Genomic DNA, 20508 nt, shown 5'->3' on the forward strand with positions numbered 1-20508 from the left:
AGGAGAGACGTGCATCAATGATAGTCGAGAACTTCCATTAGAATGTAGCGTGAAGCAAGTCATTGGCTAAACTGTAAGTCATATGGTTGTTCAGTAAACAACGTATGTAAGAGATGAAGGCTTATGTTGAAGCTTAAAATATCCCCTCAGTTGTGAGCATATATTAAGCTACGTTCAAACACAGTTCATGTGGGTAATGGTATGAAACAGGCAATATCATATACTTCACAACATAAATTAGAGTATGGTTTATTTCACTATACAAACACGGATATATATATGTATATATATATATAAAACGACACAACATAATGCAAAACAAAAATAATACATTTTGCTTCACATTTGCAAAGTTTAAATTGCGACTACATTACTAGTTAAAATTTTGTAGAGAAATAACGACCACACAAAACAGAAATAACAGTCCTTTCACTGTAAACTACTTTACAACACATTGATTAAATAATCATTTATAATCCATTGACAAATTTCCCGAAATTCGCACTTTTATTTACAATAGTTTTCTAGCTTAGGCAGAAATAAAAACTTAATGTTATTCACTTGTAAAACAATTATCACTGTAAGACTTACTGTGACGTCATAGTAATGAATTAGGGCAATTGACCTTACTAGTCATACATTTATTACTGACTTTTCATCATACAAAACATATCCTACTAAAAGCAACATAAATTAGTAAAGAGCAAAGATTTATGCCAATTACAATGTAAGTATATGTATTTTTTGCCAATATATATACCCGTTAAATAAAATATGCACACAAACAACAAAGAACTGCTAACATTCCGCAAAATGTAACTTCTTCAAGTTGCGGAAAATAGGTGTTTTTAAGTCTAGTGTTAAACTTAGCTGTACAGTGCATCAAGTCATCTTAACAGTAACAAGTTTTCGAACTAAACAACACTATGTTTGGGTGTGTGTTTCTAATTATGAAGCAGAAACTTATTTTTATTATAATATATCATAACATAAATGAAATGCTTAAATGATCCTATAAATAAGTTGTTGGCTATGTTTAAACCTCAATATATATTGCGAAGCTGAAACATGCGAAGTGACTAGTGAAAGCTTAACAACGTTTATTCCCAATAGAGAGATTTTTAATGTAAAACTGTAATATGTAAGACTTTTCTATCTTTATTAAAGGTTAAACCTTATCTAATATTTCTATATAATTTTTTGTTTCTTACCTACTGATTTAACCATTATAATTAATTATTTAAACTAGAAAATTATATCCATCACATGAGTGAGAAAGTTCAGCCTAAGTCACAAGAATTAGACATTGGTATTGTAACTGAACTGCGCAAAATTAAGTTTTCAAAATTTAATTTTTGATTACACATGTAGGATAATTATCTTTCTCGCTATAACTCATTCGCAGCTGTAGCTATTGTAGTTACGTCACAGGACTACATATATTAGTGGTAGTAGTTCATGTAATGCACCTAAGGCGTTTTTCATTAGGATAAATTAGTGATACTTCAGATATTACACTAATAGTAGTTTAGATGTTACACTATAGTAGTAATTCCAACATTACAGTATTAGTAATTCATAGGTTACAGTAATGGTAATTCTGAAATCACAATATTGGTAATTCAGATTTTACAGTTGTGATAATTCAGACATTACAATATTGGTGATTCAGATGCTACAGTAATGGTAATTCAGATATTATACTAGTGGTAGTTCATATATTATGCTAGTAGTACTAGTAGTTGATACCAAAAACAGATATTACAATACAAAAGTGAAGAAATTGTTGTATTTAATAACATTAAATTGCTACGTCGTTCGCTATACAATATTTCTCACTGGGTTATACAATAAGAAGCTATGAAAATGTATACAATAGTCACGAACAATGATATGTACGTCTTACTTTTAGGTGGTTACGGTCGTTTCTACAAGTTCCTCTACATGAAGCCGTCATTTTGCCAGAAGCTAAGCCCTGGAGTTTTGTATATTATTGAATTATAGTTCTGGATGTCCCAAAACTTTGAAAATTAACATTTACAGAATCACTCCGTTGTAGCTTAATGTTGATTATAACAGTTCGACTCACATGTTAGAAAGATGAACTGGACAAAGTGAAACGGTATATATAAAGTAGCATCTCTAACTATGTAATTCAAGGACAACATGGTATGGCTAACTTGCTGTTGCGCATGTCACTTGTAAACGAGTTGCTACATCATCCGAAGTCGAATAATCTATTTTGTATTCTGTCAAAAAACGTTAATCTAGAAACAGTTCCAGTTAACTGTTTAGAATTGAATTTCACTTTTTAAAATAAATAAATATATCCACACAAAAATATGAAAAAAGGAAAAATGTTTTCAAGAATGAGGTTGAAAATATTACAAATGATGAATATAACTTATTATGACTCGATACTACCTAACGGGGACAAAAGAAAACAAACTACGACATGATCTTGCTCAGTAATGAAGGCTTAATAAATAAATGTTTTATGAATTTTTGTGTAACAACTTCCCTGCTGAAATACAAACAAACGCTTCTTTCTTAGTAACAAACAAAAATCTGTATTTGCATTAATGACAGTCAAGGAGAAGGTTAGGTGATTTACTGTTCTTTGAAAAGAACGGAAGAAGCAACATTCATGTCTTGACGTCACATGCACGAGAAACTGACTACATCACGGGGCGGCTGTCTGACCAGACGATTCCAGAGAGAGGAGTAATGCTATTAAATGCCTCCACTCTTCCAAATGGCGTCAGCTGTCAGAACAATAAGAATAGTTAGAGAACACTTGTAATTAACAAAAATAATTATAAAGAAATAATAAAGATTAGTTCCTTTCACAAAAAAATCATACTATCACAGTGTAACGGAATTCTGAGTTAAAAACCGATGTGCGCAGTTTTAAAATGAAGTCCATGGTTTTAAGAGTTTGGAACAAAACTTACAAATTGAGAAGATGAAAATCATAATTCATCACATCTTGTTAAGCCATAGTGTGCATTACTTGACAAGTTCTGAATGTTGCTATCTCAACTTACAACATTGTGATAAGCTGTAAGGTTGAGAATACAGCAGCAACAAGGGGTTCGAAACTGTTTGCGATTGATAAAATGGAGTACATTTGAACCAATTACTCGGTGTTCTGGCTTCTCCTCAAACTGAATGTTTTGACCTTGCATCAAATGAGGTTTGTAAAAATTACAAAGAAAGGTTTATACTAAGTCTACTATTAGCTATATATATAGTGTGTATATGCTTGTTTTGTTTATGGCAAAGACTAGAGGGATGATAACTAGTCATCACAACTCACCGTCAACTCTTAGTCTACTCTTTTACTAACGAATACTGCGATTGCTCGCACATTATAATGCCTCAATGGCAGCATGTTGGGTGTGCCGGTGATTCTCAACCATTAATTTCGAGTTGAGCACTCTAACCGCTTGGCCACTTTGTGATCGAGTGTTTTTCTTGTATGACTTCATAACAACGTCTGTGTTTTAACTTGATGAATAACTGAAATTAAATAGGTTGCTACAGAGAAGTGAAACTGGCTTTGTTATCAAGAGGTGTTTTTCTCTATACAATTTTATAACAATATTTCTGTTTTACGTTTAAACAACTTCTAACAATCCTGCCGTGAAATAACAACATAAGTGTGTTATTCTTAACACAATATTTCTTACTAAAACACGTACATACAAATCAAATATTTGCTTTGCTCATGTAAGATAAGTCCTAGCTTGTATTTATGAATCCATATTGTATTTGTCTTCAAGATTATAAAATTAGAACAACTGGTAATAGTTAGGTAGTTTATGTAGTATATCTCAGAAGAGTTGCTTTAGGGAATCTTACATAACTTAAATACATTATATTCACAAGTTGATGATTGAAACACGCACCACTCATTATCACGGCTTTGTTAGTTATGAATACACGCGCAAAGCTACTCAAGGAGTACCTGTACTTATCAGACTACCACCAACTTTTAGACAACCATAATCAATAAAGGTTTGGTTTTGAATTTCGCGCAAAGCTACACGAGAGCTACCCGCGCTAGCTGTCCCTAGTTTTGCTGTGTTAGACTAGAAGGAAGGCAGCTAGTCATCACCACTCACCGCCAACTCTTGGGCTACTCTTTTACCAATTAATAATGGGATTCACCATCACATTCTAACGCGTCTACGGCTGAAAGGACAAGTATGTTTGGTGTGACAGGGATTCGAATCCGCGACCCTCTGATTACGAGTCGAGTGCCTGAACCACCTGGCCATGTCGAGACCAATCAATAAAGGGATTTGGCTGTCCTTCTTATAACACATCCACACCCGGAAATGTAGAAGCGGATTTTATGTCACTGGCCACAGTCTGGTAGGCTGGTCAACAAGTCACGTCCAGTCTTGTTAACGGTTTAGATTCTACCTTGATATTTCAATTAAAAGTTTGGAGATAAACAAAACTAATAATTAATAAATCCAAAGTGTCCTCCAAAACAGTGAAGACTGTTAGTTAAGCTAATACAGCCAGAACGCCTTCGAAATTGAAGCTACGGTATACAGAGGTTATAGGTTTAGGAGAACACGTGACACGGTTCACAACACATTCAACACTCAGGAAAAGTAACATTTGTGGTCTGTTATAGGTGGCGCATTTCTCTGTGATGAAGTTTAACGATGAATATTAACATTACTATGGAGATAATAAATATTTGTTTATTCAACACTTTGGAAGATATAAACTTGCTGAAGATTCAGCAAATATAACTCAAGATAACACCCAACAAATTTAAAGAGTTATTTGAAAAAGTATAAGCATTTATACCTTAATAAGCAATTATAAAATACAACTTTAAATATGAATGCTTTAAATGACTCCATTTCTGATGATTCAAACGTACTTTTGATTGACTAAGTACACACACACATATATGTTTAGTGTTTTATCTTATGTCATATTTGCTTCACTGTTTTACTACGTTTAATCTCTAACTTTACGTTTTAATACTCATTTATTATTTTTCTTATAAATGTTTATGGTTTACAAATAATTCCTTTACATCTTTTATCTGTTATATTGAGTTAAATTATTTATTATATATACTGTATAAATTGCCTTATAATAAGATGAATGTGCTTGTGATGTTTGTTCATCATTAAATTACGATCGTTGCCTAACTAATGTTTAGCTTTTCATCAGGGCCATCACGAAAGGAACAGGTGTATGCTTTAAAGGAGAAGCAATGATGTAACTTTCAAAACACTGAGTTGAGTTTGTCACGAAATTGTTGTAAAACAACAAATATTGAACAACTGAGAAAGGAAAAAGGGGGCGTGAATAGAATTATTATAAACCATTAATGACAATAAAACATTAATTTTTCCACTTTGTACAAGAACCATGACTGTAAAAAAACTGAAATAACATTGAGCAGACTTTCTCTTAAGAGCTTAAAGAATCGTTCATAACATTCTTGTAATTTGCAATATTGAACTGCATGAATAATATGGAAATTATTTATTTGGTGGATAATCCGCCATTTTCCTAAACGTGAAACGAGCTAATTCAGCAAAGTTCTATTTTCTAAGAAGTATCTTCGTTAGGTGTCATAAAGTAAGAAATGCTGTTCAAGAGCAATGTTGAGTAGTTCTTAAAGCAAACCTGTTTTATTCTATGTACTACACTGAAACCGTGTCTGTGAGGTTGACTAGCCCTTACACACATCATCAGGGTCATACTTGTACTGAGGTAAATATGTTGAATAACAAAACTCACTTGATGCAAGTCTTATGATACTCTATGGGGTCTTTCACTGGAGATAAAAAGATTAAATTAAGACATTCACAAGTTCTTATGAGATTAAATAACTTCATTAATTAGGGTTGCTATGGTTACCTGATGGAAGGGCTAGAGTCTGGAGTCGTCGTAGAGGCAGCCAGAGAAACTGAGATATCTACGGGGGAAAGAAGTTAGGATGAACACTAAAAACCGCGGGGGATGAAACGTAGGAGCACAAATGAAACAGTATAGAAAGTTCATTAGTTAGTCTAAAGACCACAAGAATAATAAGTTGAAATGTTTATAACACAGAAATGTACAAATGTTCCAAATATACACATTGTTTTGTTCGAACATCACGTCTCGCAGATATAATTGAAACTTATTTGTTTCGCGGCGTGAACAACATTCACCAATGCTGAATTTGCTTTAAGCAAATAGTATAAATACGTATAAACGAAAGCCGTAGAAACTTTTTATGAGAGTCTTCTACTTTATTACGACCTACTTTTGAACGAACTGATAATATATAACTTGAGGTAACACATAATAATTGCAAATGAATTATTTGCACAACCATAAACATTTATAAAAGCATGAGAAACGCGAAGACCAACAGTTTGATTTAAAATAATATTATCGAAACTTTGTAATAAATTAAACCCTCATGAAGTTGTTAGTATGAATATCAGAAACATTACACAAAGATGTTAGTAGCACACTTAATAAAACTACCAGTGGCTCAGCGGTAATTCTGAGCTCTCAGAACACTAAAAAATCGAGTTTCGATACCAGTGGTGGCCAGAGCACTGATAGCTCATTATGTAGTTTTATGTTTAGCAACGAACCTAATAAATAGCTGAAGCAAGTATTTTAGGTTTAAGATAGGTATGTTCATGGCTAACACTGGGTAAAAAATGGATTCTGCCAAAGAGTAGACATGAAAATAACGTGAACCACGAAGGAGTTATAAGTTGAAAATCAGTACCATAACTCGTTGGTAAAGAAATGACGAAATTCAAATTTCTCTGTGTCCACATCGTAGTAGCTTTGCCATAAACAAAGAAACATAGACTGACACTTCCAAACGTTGGGTAAAATACATGTTCTATCACAAGTGTATACGAACATGACTAACATTTCAAAGAGCATTTCTTTTACATAAATCCTAAAAACAAAAAATTTCAGCCACATTTCAGAATTTGTATATGCTTAGATAACTTTTTCTGCTTACATCATTGACTGTATAACTTCTTTCTACTTACATTCCTAACATTATAACTTGTTTCAATTTACATCCATGACCTCATAAGTTATTTCTGCTTACATCCCTGATTGTATAACTTATTTCTGCTTACATCCCTGATTATATAACTTGTTTCTGCTTACATCGCTGCTTGTATAACTTGTTTCTGCTTACATCTCTGATTCTATAACTTGTTTCTGCTTACATCCCTGATTATATAACTTGTTTCTGCTTACATCCCTGAATGTATAACTTATTTCTGCTTACATCCCTGATTGTATAACTTATTTCTGCTTACATCTCTGATTGTATAACTTGTATCTGCTTACATCGCTGCTTGTATAACTTGTATCTGCTTACATCGCTGCTTGTATAACTTGTTTCTGCTTACATCTCTGATTATATAACTTGTTTCTGCTTACATCGCTGCTTGTATAACTTGTATCTGCTTACATCGCTGCTTGTATAACTTGTATCTGCTTACATCTCTGATTGTATAACTTGTTTCTGCTTACATCGCTGCTTGTATAACTTGTATCTGCTTACATCGCTGCTTGTATAACTTGTTTCTGCTTACATCTCTGATTATATAACTTGTTTCTGCTTACATCGCTGCTTGTATAACTTGTTTCTGCTTACATCTCTGATTCTATAACTTGTTTCTGCTTACATCCCTGATTATATAACTTGTTTTTGCTTACATCCCTGAATGTATAACTTGTTTCTGCTTACATCCCTGATTGTATAACTTATTTCTGCTTACATCTCTGATTGTATAACTTGTTTCTGCTTACATCGCTGCTTGTATAACTTGTTTCTGCTTACATCTCTGATTTTATAACTTGTTTCTGCTTACATCCCTGATTATATAACTTGTTTTTGCTTACATCCCTGATTATATAACTTGTTTTTGCTTACATCCCTGATTATATAACTTGTTTTTGCTTACATCCCTGAATGTATAACTTGTTTCTGCTTACATCCCTGAATGTATAACTTATTTCTGCTTACATCGCTGCTTGTATAACTTGTTTCTGCTTACATCTCTGATTTTATAACTTGTTTCTGCTTACATCCCTGATTATATAACTTGTTTTTGCTTACATCCCTGAATGTATAACTTGTTTCTGCTTACATCCCTGAATGTATAACTTATTTCTGCTTACATCCCTGATTGTATAACTTATTTCTGCTTACATCTCTTATTGTATAACTTGTTTCTGCTTACATCTCTGATTGTATAACTTGTTTCTGCTTACATCCCTGATTATATAACTTGTTTCTGCTTACATCGCTGCTTGTATAACTTGTTTCTGCTTACATCGCTGCTTGTATAACTTGTTTCTGCTTACATCTCTGATTTTATAACTTGTTTCTGCTTACATCCCTGATTATATAACTTGTTTTTGCTTACATCCCTGAATGTATAACGTGTTTCTGCTTACATCCCTGAATGTATAACTTATTTCTGCTTACATCCCTGATTGTATAACTTATTTCTGCTTACATCTCTTATTGTATAACTTGTTTCTGCTTACATCTCTGATTGTATAACTTGTTTCTGCTTACATCGCTGCTTGTATAACTTGTTTCTGCTTACATCTCTCATTCTATAACTTGTTTCTGCTTACATCCCTGATTATATAACTTGTTTTTACTTACATCTCTGAATGTATAACTTGTTTCTGCTTACATCCCTGAATGTATAACTTATTTCTGCTTACATCCCTGATTGTATAACTTATTTCTGCTTACATCTCTGATTGTATAACTTGTTTCTGCTTAACTTTGAATGAACTGAGTATTTTTGTTCTTTCTAAGATTACTGCATCTATTATGTCAATACTCTTTTAATCGACATTCTAAACATATTATCTCGATTCTTAGCTTCAATTCACTTTCAATCTCGAGAAGATACAATGTTAAGTATAGAAAAATAAACATAGAAAACTAATGATTTTGACAGTTAATATTCTTCTAAAAATCACCATATAAAAAACGTGTAAAGTGTGAGCCTCTTACTAATCTTTATACGAGTTGTCATATAAAGAGAATAAACTATTTAGGCAATTAGAGACATCTGGTCATGAAATAATCAAAACAGATTTCTCGAAACACAGAAACCCCCAAGTGAAGACAGACAAATCACAGACAAGAGAACATGGTTGAATACTCTATCACAGTGGTTCCTAAACTGGGTTTCATCAGATAGTTCTAAAGGAACTTCAGAAGAAGTGTAAACATTATGTTTAGAGTTTCTTGGACATGAAACAAAGTAATATTTACAGTGGGAATTTTGTCTATTGTAATGTTTCTCAAAATGTGGTCTGTGAGTTGGTCCAAAATGCAAGTTTGATTTTATTTTTTCAGTACCAAGTGAAATCAAGTAGGCCAGGGGACCAGTAGTAGGCGATATGCTGGATCTTTACCCACAAAGTAGTCTGTAAATGAAATAGTGATAAATATCACTACACAATGTTGTTTATGCAATTAATGTATGTTATTGACTATATGCATGCATTTTAGGTAAAGCCATACCTGGCTATCTGCCATGTCTACCGCAGGGAATCGAACCTCTGTAAACTTACCGCTGACCCACTGGGGAAGTACAATATGTGAGGGTGGTAATACTTACAATTTTAATTAAATACTTAAATAAGGTCCTATGCTGAGCTGAGAAATTTGGGAAACCCTGCTCTATGAAACTGCAAAAAAGGTATAGTAAAAATGTAATTCTCCTTAACTTTTAGAATTTATTTGCAAATTTGTAGCATTATATACAAATGTGTAAATACTGACCTTGGTCTTTGCATTCTTCCTCTAAGCGTCCGATCTGGTCCCTATCCAAATCTTGTGGTAGAGATTCTGCAAAAAAACCAAACAAAACAAAAACTTAAGAAACCTTTAATGTTAACAATCACTTGTCACAAACAGGTTAGATGATTGGCCAATAAACCTTAATCGTCCTAATATCTTAACACCATTATCTACAGATACTCTGATGCAATTCTGGTTCGGCTTGGCATGGCCATGTGGGTTTAGGCGCTCGACTCGTAATCTGAGGGTCGCGGGTTTGAATCCCCGTCGCACCAAACATGCTTGCCCTTTCAGCCGTGGGGACGTTATAATGCGACGGTCAATCCCACTATTCGTTGGTAAAAGAGTATCCCAAGAGTTGACGGTGGGTGGTGATGACTAGCTGCCTACCCTCTAGTCTTACATTACAAAATTAGGAACGGCTAGCCATCGTGTAGCTTTACGCGAAATTCCAAAACAAACAAACAAGCAAAGCAATTCTGGTTCGGCTTTTGGTTATCTTGATGAGTGTTAGTATTCATGCACCGAAAACTTACCATTATAAAATATTGTCGATCCCTTTCCACCAATTTTGAATCAGAAATGAGGAGTTTTAGTTATTTTGTTATCTAAACACAGAGAATGAATTTCACAAAACTAAAACTCTTGGAAAACTATGTTTTCGATACTAATTGAAAAAAAAAAAGAGAAGATAGCAACTTAATACTCTTATTAAGAAACCTGACATATATAATATCATAGACGCCGGCCTGGCATGGCCAAGCCCGTAAGGCGTGCGACTCGTAATCCGAGGGTCGCGGGTTCGCGCCCGCGTCGCGCTAAACATGCTCGCCCTCCCAGCCGTGGATGTGTATAATGTGACGGTCAATCCTACTATTTGTTGGTAAAAGAGTAGCCCAAGAGTTGGCGGTGGGTGGTGATGACGATCTGCCTTCCCTCTAGTCTTACACTGCTAAATTAGGGACGGCTAGCACAGATAGCCCTCGAGTAGCTTTGTGCGAAATTCCAAAACAAACAAACAAACAGACTGTACCACGTCGCAAACTTCGTCAACAGAATGTACCATGTCACAAACTTCATCAACAGAATGTACCATGTCACAAACTTCATCAACAAATGTATCATATCGAATGCATTATCATTAAAACTTGCAATTCTCAATAGGCCCATATTAAACTTATTTTTCTAAATACAGTTAATTTGTAAGACATAATAAGTTTCAAGTTGAGACTTTCTTTGTACTCATTTGTGCATTTCACAGTTATTATATTTTTATTATAATGTTCGTCTTGCGAGTTTTAACATGAATTTATAATGTTTTAGAAGAGGGTTTGGAAATTATTCTGTCGTTTCTTGCAAATACTCGACAAAAAACCATAATCGTGTTAAAATTACTGATAAGTGTGAATGTAACACCAAGTTTTGTCTCCTTTTGTGTCTTTTTTGTTTTAAATCCAATGGAGTTGTTTACAAACATCTCAGGGTTATTCAAAATTCACGCCCCATAAAATAGATAAACAGGTGGGGGTCACAGATCTTTTGATCTCTGTTTACTATCTTGTGTGAGCTCCAATATTAATAGTGACTCTTGAATAGCCCTATATTTTAGTTTCTTAATTTTGAATTCAACTTGTTATCGTTTGTTGTTAAGCACAACACCACATAGCGATCTGTCTTTGCTCTCTCCACCAAAGGTATGGAAACCTGATTTTCAGAATTCAAAATGATTTGATGTTTATTTGGTGCAAAGTCACACAAGAGGATATATGCATTTTATTCGTCATAAGAAATCGAACTCTTGATTTTATCATTGTAGTCCATAAACTTACCAATGACCCACCGTAGGAATTTGAATCTAATATTATCCTGTTTGCACTCAACGAATTCGTCTTGTTACAGCTAGGGTTTGTTCATTGTACTACAACACACTGTGCCTCAATTTTTCCATTAAATTCGGTTTGTTATGCTGTCAGAAACACAGCACGGCTCATGTATGTATATTCAACTTCGATATTATTTTACAATGTTTACTATTTTCACGTTTATCTTGCTCTCTTATATACTCTTTCATGTCGAATCGCACAAACTATTTATAAGGAACTTAATCACATACATGTTTGTTGAAGTTTGACAGCAATACTGTTCTTTTTGATATCATAATAAATATACACACACGTACATAATATACATATATTACTACATTCAACACTCACATGCTAAATAAGTGGCTGTTTAAGACCAAAATAATACAAGTAAATGATAATCTGCGCTGTCAAAACCTGAACATTTCAGGTCTAAAGTAAACTCTTCTAAAATAATCAGTGCTAAATAGTACCTATAAATATATTATAGAACGTATAAAAGTCTGACTTGTACTTGTAGCAACATATATAATGACTCATTCCTCTGTGTCGGTTCCTGCTACAGACTTTACAAGTTTGTTTGTTTGTTTGTTTTGGAATTTCGCACAAAGCTACTCGAGGGCTATCTGTGCTAGCCGTCCCTAATTTAGCAGTGTAAGACTAGAGGGAAGGCAGCTAGTCATCACCACCCATCGCCAACTCTTGGGCTACTCTTTTACCAACGAATAGTGGGATTGACCGTAACATTATAACGCCCCCACGCTGAAAGGGCGAGCATGTTTGGCGCGACGGGGATGCGAACCCGCAACCCTCAGATTACGAGTCGCACGCCTTACGCGCTTGGCCATGCCGGGCTCAGACTTTACAAAGCTGTATTTATTGATATATACGTATTGAAGAATTAATACTTGAAATCAGGACGCCAAAAGCGCGCAAACTTACCGTTCAAAATTCTAAGGGCTTCTGTTGGATTGGTGTGGAAGTTACCCTCACAGTTGGAGCGTTTCTTTACTTCTGCTTCTAGTTGTTCCTGGACTCTTCTGCGAGATCTTCTTTCTTTTCTTAGTCTCTTCTGATACAGAACTGAAACAGCGAATGAGGAAACAAACCCTGGATCGTTAGCATTGTCGAGGTGTTAATTTTAGAAATATGTATAGTGAAGAACGTGTACTATAAACTAATTAGAAGTAGAGGTATTACTATCGTTATAGGACTCTAGATAGCTAAGATGAAATTTGTTAGTCTAAGGTGTAAACCAAGTCGACTTGTTACATGGTATTTTCAACTTGAATAGAACCTTATCAGTAAGGGAGTAAGACGTTTGTTTGATATGTTGAATTTCAAGCAAAGTCATCTGAGGGCTATTGTGCTATCTGACCTTAATTTTTGCGTAATAGACCAGAGGGAAAACCACCGTTACCCATTGCATTACTCTTTACCGACTGTTACTTTATAACACCCTTAGAGATGAAAAACCATTCTGCAACAGGTTTCGATTTTGCGATCCACACATTGCAAGCTGAACGCCCTAACTACCGTCCCTAATTTAAAACTGCCGACAGAGGGAGAGCAACCAATCAACAGCACTCACTGTCAACACAGCTACTCTTAATCGGGATAGACGGACTCCTTTACACTATCAAAACAGAAAGTGCGGAACGTTTACCGAGACATATTGTGGGATCAAATGTTGGACTTTCCCTTCCGCAGACTATTACACTGACCACTAGACCACGTACAGCCTAATATGTCAATTCAGGCGACTACTGTTGGTTCTCCATCATAAACCGTGATTATGGCTGATACTTTGATGATTGTTTTTTTTTTTTAATTTCGCTCAAAGCTACACGAGATCTATCTGTGCTAGTTCTCCCTAATTTTGCAGTGTAAGACTAGAGGGAAGGCAGCTAGTCATCACTACCCACCGCCAACTCTTGGGCTACTCTTTTACCAACGAATAGTGTGATTGACCGTCACATTATAACGCCCCCACGGCTGAAAGGGCAATTATATTTGGTGCGACGGGGATTCGAACGCCTTAACCCACCTGGTCATGCCGGGCCAACTTTGATGATCTTTCTTCATTGAAAATCATTTCTTCAAAATAACCCGCTTCTTTTTTTCTGAATCCAATCTGAGAAATGGTTGTTTTGGATAACCAAGCAAAGCTATATATATACATGGCTATCTGAGCTAGCTGTCCTTAAGTTTGAATTGACAGACTAGATAAAAAGCAAGTTGCAAACAACACGTACTGCCAACTTTTAGTCTATTAATAAAGAGTAGTGCGATTTAACTGTTACTGTTCCTCGCTAGGACAACGGTAAATCTAAGGATTTATAACGCTAAAATCAGGGATTCGATTTCCCCCGGTGGACGCAGCAGAGAGTCCGATGTGGCTTTGCTATAAGAAAAACATATAACCGCCACTGTTTAAAAGGAAAAGATAGGAGCCACACAGAGCACCAAAGTATGGACTTGATTTTGCGGCTAACGGTGGACTCTGATTCAAGTACACTAACCAATCTAAAGGAGATATTTTTGCAGTTACTACCAAGTTGTAAGAGGAAGCAATAACTTTTAAAAGGGCATTAAGGAAACTGGAATACGTTTAATAAACTGTGCCACTGTTTTTATTTCTTCAACCACTGTTCAGATATTCAGCTCTCTCAATACTTTAATAACATTTGAAGACTAACAAAAATAAATTATAAAGAATCAACTTTTCCTAATCCCTCCGGTACTGAATAATACAGTATAAATACGATAGAAAGCGAAAATGTTATGATATCTGTTGAAAGTGCGCGCGGAAAGAAAATATATTCTTCGGTGCTTCATAGTTGTTTTTGGAAGGAAACATAACTGAAATCTTGAAGTCGAAAATATTTTAAAATATCTTTAAAACGTCCGGGTTCATTAAAGAATAGATACACAAAATTTTGTCGCTATTCTAAAGTTTGTGTAATCACTTGTTTCTAAATGAGTAATACAAATAATCTGTGCTAACAGCCATTATGTAAAACAAATATGCAACATTTTTCAAGATGCAATATACATGCGAGACAAATATTCTAGTTAAACTGTGACAGCCTAACTTTGGTCTTTTAGATAAATATTCCAGTTAAACTGTAACAGTCTACCTTTTGTCTTCTAGACAAATATTCTAGTTAAACTGTGACAATCTACCTTTTGTCTTCTAGACAAATATTCTAGTTAAACTGTGACAATCTACCTTTTGTCTTCTAGACAAATATTCTAGTTAAACTGTGACAATCTACCTTTTGTCTTCCAGACAAATATTCTAGTTAAACTGTGACAATCTACCTTTTGTTTTCTAGACAAATATTCTAGTTAAACTGTGACAATCTACCTTTTGTCTTCTAGACAAATATTCTAGTTAAACTGTGACAATCTACCTTTTGTCTTCTAGACAAATATTCTAGTTAAACTGTGACAATCTACCTTTTGTCTTCTAGACAAATATTCTAGTTAAACTGTGACAATCTACCTTTTGTCTTCCAGACAAATATTCTAGTTAAACTGTGACAATCTACCTTTTGTCTTCTAGACAAATATTCTAGTTAAACTGTGACAATCTACCTTTTGTCTTCCAGACAAATATTCTAGTTAAACTGTGACAATCTACCTTTTGTTTTCTAGACAAATATTCTAGTTAAACTGTGACAATCTACCTTTTGTCTTCTAGACAAATATTCTAGTTAAACTGTGACAATCTACCTTTTGTCTTCTAGACAAATATTCTAGTTAAACTGTGACAATCTACCTTTTGTCTTCTAGACAAATATTCTAGTTAAACTGTGACAATCTACCTTTTGTCTTCTAGACAAATATTCTAGTTAAACTGTGACAATCTACCTTTTGTCTTCTAGACAAATATTCTAGTTAAACTGTGACAATCTACCTTTTGTCTTCCAGACAAATATTCTAGTTAAACTGTGACAATCTACCTTTTGTCTTCCAGACAAATATTCTAGTTAAACTGTGACAATCTACCTATTGTTTTCTAGACAAATATTCTAGTTAAACTGTGACAATCTACCTTTTGTCTTCCAGACAAATATTCTAGTTAAACTGTGACAATCTACCTTTTGTCTTCTAGACAAATATTCTAGTTAAACTGTGACAATCTACCTTTTGTCTTCCAGACAAATATTCTAGTTAAACTGTGACAATCTACCTTTTGTCTTCCAGACAAATATTCTAGTTAAACTGTGACAATCTACCTATTGTTTTCTAGACAAATATTCCAGTTAAACTGTGACAATCTACCTTTTGTCTTCTGTTCTTCAAGAATTTGTTTTTCCAAATTTTCTCGTAGTTCTCTTTCCCGCATTACTTCCATTTTTAGTTCAGCTGTAAATTAGAACCAAATAAGTCTCGTATTGATAGAATTTCAAAGATAAATGTTTGTTAAAGGAAAATCTCAAATAAATAGTAAACGCTGTTAAGTGAGTGGTATGATAGGCTACACTAGAAAGAGACCAAAAAGAGACACTTGATGAAATGTATTATATTTTCTCTCTTATTACAAAGGACATTTTAATTGTTCAACAAACAACAGGAACACTACAATGTATTTTGGGTTAGATAACACTTTAAAGGTTCAACGAACGACACGAGCACGATAGACAATATATTTTCAGTTACAAGATATCACATTATAAAGGATCAATTCGAACATTACAGATAATGAAACAGATGATAATCAAACAAGCTCTGGTTAGATATCTTGATATTTATGTGTGTACATTTATATACCTGCAGTTTAGCAATCAGGATCACACTTCATTTACTATTGCACTCAACGTATTACAAATAGAAATATATACGACACCTGGTTGTGTTTTACATAACGTCGAAAAACCTTTTTAATGTTTTTAATACGTACAAAAGAATAAAATACTGATAATGTTCATTTATCACCAATATTCAATAAACGTATTAGCATAATTAATTATTAATTCCTAATTTAACATCTAACTAACAGTTTACCTACGACAGAAATATCATAGACTAACTCTCTGTCTGCTACAGGTGGGCTCAGCAGATAGCCCGATGTAGCTTTACTATAAGAAAACACACACACTCTATCTGGTAACTGTAGACATCTCTGTTGGTCGATTAAGCTACTAATTTTAGACACCTCTGCTGTTCAGTTAAGCTACTAAGTGTAGACATCTCTGCTGTTTGGTTAAGCAACTAATTGTAAACGTCTGCTGTTCAGTTAAGCTAATAAGTGTAGACATCTCTGCTGTTTGTTATATGTTATATATGTAAAAACGGCTGGTATGGATAGAGAAAGCACTATGTAGAGGAGCGAACAACGTTTCGACCTTCTTCGGTCATCGTCAGGTTCACAAAGAATGAAAGAGGTAACTGACCGATAGCTGACCGCTTGTTTGAAGGCAGTTGTGTAACTGAATGTAGGATTGTAGAGGGCGTGCTTAAATGTTGGATTATATTTATTAATATAGGTATAAAGGTGTTCCTTTGTATTGGTTTATTTTGGGCTTGAGTTGTTGCATAAATAAGGCTTCTTTAATTTTGCGTTTGTTTATATTTGTTTCTTTATTTAGAATTTGGGTGTTTCCTATGGTTATGTTGTGTTTATTTGATTTGCAGTGTTCGAAAACGTGTGAAGATGACAAGCCCAAAATAAACTAATATAAAGGAACCCCTTTATACCTATATTGATAAATATATCCAACATCTAAGCACGCCCTCTACATTCCTGCACTTAATCGTACAACCGCCTTCAAACATGAAATCAACTATCGGTTAGTTACCTCTTTCTTTCTTTATGAACCTTACGATGACCGAAGAAAGTCGAAACTTGTTTGCTCCTCTACATAGTGCTTTCTCTATCCATACCAGCCGTTTTCACATTGATAATTTTCTCTACAAATGGGTTTTCTCGTCATCACGGATCTCTGCTGTTTGGTTAACCTACTAATTGTCGACGTCTGCTGTTCAGTTAGCTACTAATTGTAGATGTCTGCTGTTCAGTTAAGCTACTAATTGTAGACGTCTGCTGTTCAGTTAAGCTACTAAGTGTAGACATCTCTGCTGTTTGGTTACACTATTAAGTGTAGACATCTCTGTTGTTTGGTTAAGCAATTAACTGTAGATATCTGCTATTCAGTTAAGCTACAAATTGTAGAGATCTCTATTGTTTGGTTACGCTACTAAGTGTAGACATGTCTGCTGTTTGGTTACGCTAATGAGTGTAGACATCTCTGCTGTTTGGTTACGCTACTGAGTGTAGACATCTCTGCTGTTTGGTTACGCTACTAAGTGTAGACATGTCTGCTGTTTGGTTACGCTAATGAGTGTAGACATCTCTGCTGTTTGGTTACGCTACTGAGTGTAGACATCTCTGCTGTTTGGTTACGCTACTAAGTGTTGACATCTCTGCTGTTTGGTTAAGCAACTAATTGTAGACATCTGCTGTTTAGTTAAACTACTAAGTATAACATCTCTGCTGTTTGGTTAAGCAGCTAATTGTAGACGTCTGCTGTTCAGTTAAGCTACTAATTGTTGACGTCTGCTGTAGACGTCAGGTTTAGTTACGCTACTTGTTATTCTGTTTGTGAACAGAACGACGACTTGTAAAGAGTTTACAAAATGTTAAATTGCTAAACCTGACGGACTTTCACTATGGTCAAAGGTAGAAATATCAACAACCTTTTTCTATATTTATTTGTCTTTCTTGTTGTCTAGCGTTATCTGCAGCCACTTTCAGTAACCCCTGAATATTTCTTAGTAGAGTCTCTATCGAAGACATAGCCTGTCCTACGGTGGCGCCACTGCTGCCGGTCAAACTGGAAAAGAATAGCGCATTCTGAGCCGCAAGATGGTCTGTGTTTGCGGTGCTGCTCACATCAGGGGTGTCACTGAAATCTAAAAAATACAAATATATATTAACATATCTAGATTATATTATAATTTATAACAGCAATAATTAAGAAACTTACACTTTCGCATTTTAGTCCTAAGTAAGAACATGAAGGAATGTAAAGGGCAACACTAATTTGAATTTATATTTAATAATTTTATAAAAACATCGACGTAAGCTTACACTAAAAGTACACTGCATAATCTTAAGCGTGTAATTAATACCTTTACATCGAACAAAACAGAATATTTAGGAATACATTTTTCCCGTTCTTTTACAAATATGCGTTCTGAAAACTTCAATGTTAAAACGTGTAAACCTCTAAATTAGATTCTAACAAAATCCAAACAAAAAAAAAAAAGCTACCATGGTCTTGGTCATCACCCTCGTCTTCACTGTCGTCATCATCAATATGGTCATTGTACGAAGCATCACTTTCATTTTTACCGCCATTACTAGTGCCATTGTAGCCAACCGCTCGACTACTGTGTTGAGACAGGTTTAACACAGGGCCGTGTCCATTAACAGTTTTTCCTAAACCTAGAAAAAGAATGTGGATAAAAAAAAATACTTTATCTTTGATCAAGATGAGTTCAGATCTGTGTCTTAACAACTTGATGAAGTTCCTTGTTGCCATATTATGTCATTTAAATGTACTTGTTCTATAGACAGATATATTTATTCTTCACAAGAGGAACAATGTATTTTTCGGTTGTCGCAGAACGTGGAGATTATGCTATGCAGAATCATAACCATGAATAAATTCAAGTACTGAAGAGGAACTCTGTCATGATTGGTTGAGCTGGAGTGCAGACAGACACTGTCCTTCAACTGTTTAATTCACATAAAACACATAACGCTGTGCAAAAACAAGACAAAGACATATTTTGCTACACGAACCGCTAGTTTGACATTTTGAGCCAGGTTTGGGTCCGTGGTAAAATTCTGGATTTCAGAGCTGGCTAGCCGTTCTCGAACCCATGATACATCAAATGTTCTCTGCACTCTGAGCTGTGTGTGTGTGATAAGAGTGACAGTCAATCCTTTACCGTGGATGTTGGGTGGCAGGGTACTGACTGTCTTCCATCTCTTGGTAGTTTGAAAATACGGAATGCGGTAGATGGCCTTAGTAGTTTTGTCATATATACAAAATACAAATACAGTAATCAAAATCTCAAATACAAATACACTATCGTTTGTAGCTAAATACGACAACTTCTTGTGTCAGTGGACGATACTGCATGGCTTACGACAAAATCCACCTGTAGAGTAAACAAGGTCTAACGCATAGTTATTTGTTTTAAATATGGTAGTGTAAGTCCACAGGCATACCGCTGTGGTACTGGGGGGCCAAATGCTAATGCAATGACATGTCGTCGCACCGCGCATGTAAGACACATACGATTGACTTGTTTAGCATTTGTATATTTGGTACTTGTAAATACAAATTCAGTGCCTTGTCATCGTACACGTAAGACATATATACGAGCGACATATTTATCACTTGTATATTTGGTACTTATAAATACTAATACAGTAGCTTGTCGTCTTACATGCAAGACATATATATACGAGCGACATATTTATCAATTGTTTATTTCGTTTACAGAAAATCCTCGATCATTCGATATTGTAATGACTCATGAGTTAAATTATGGTTGATGTGAGACTGTTAAATAAATTGGAGCCAAAACATTTCAAAGAAGGGTATTAACATGGAGCCAAAACACAAAACATTTCAAATAAGAATATTAACATGGAGCCAAAACACAAAACATTTCAAATAAGAATATTAACATGTTACCAAAACACAAAACATTTCAAAGAAGGGTATGAACATGGAACTAAAAAACAAAACATTTCAAAGAAGGGCATCTTGAATG

The 20508-nt window shown here is 34.6% G+C and overlaps 1 protein-coding gene across 4 annotated transcripts in view; it reads right to left on the bottom strand.

Annotated features, from left to right (window-relative positions):
- Positions 1-233: 233 nt before the first annotated feature.
- The window catches only part of LOC143230753 (dachshund homolog 1-like), a 117125-nt gene continuing 96850 nt past the window's right edge, over positions 234-20508 (bottom strand). For 3 of the 4 annotated variants that reach the window (XM_076464865.1, XM_076464866.1, XM_076464862.1), the window contains 7 exons: positions 18992-19165; positions 18415-18630; positions 16000-16083; positions 12652-12792; positions 9830-9895; positions 5902-5959; positions 234-2765 (listed from right to left, as the gene is read on the bottom strand). In XM_076464865.1, coding sequence (XP_076320980.1) covers positions 2762-2765; positions 5902-5959; positions 9830-9895; positions 12652-12792; positions 16000-16083; positions 18415-18630; positions 18992-19165 — 743 coding nt within the window. In that variant the 3' untranslated portion in view covers positions 234-2761. The remainder of the gene's footprint in view (positions 2766-5901; positions 5960-9829; positions 9896-12651; positions 12793-15999; positions 16084-18414; positions 18631-18991; positions 19166-20508) is intronic. The other variant, XM_076464863.1, reaches the window with a different exon arrangement.

This window comes from Tachypleus tridentatus, chromosome 10 (genome assembly GCF_004210375.1).
Source record: "Tachypleus tridentatus isolate NWPU-2018 chromosome 10, ASM421037v1, whole genome shotgun sequence".
Taxonomy (NCBI): domain Eukaryota; kingdom Metazoa; phylum Arthropoda; class Merostomata; order Xiphosura; family Limulidae; genus Tachypleus; species Tachypleus tridentatus.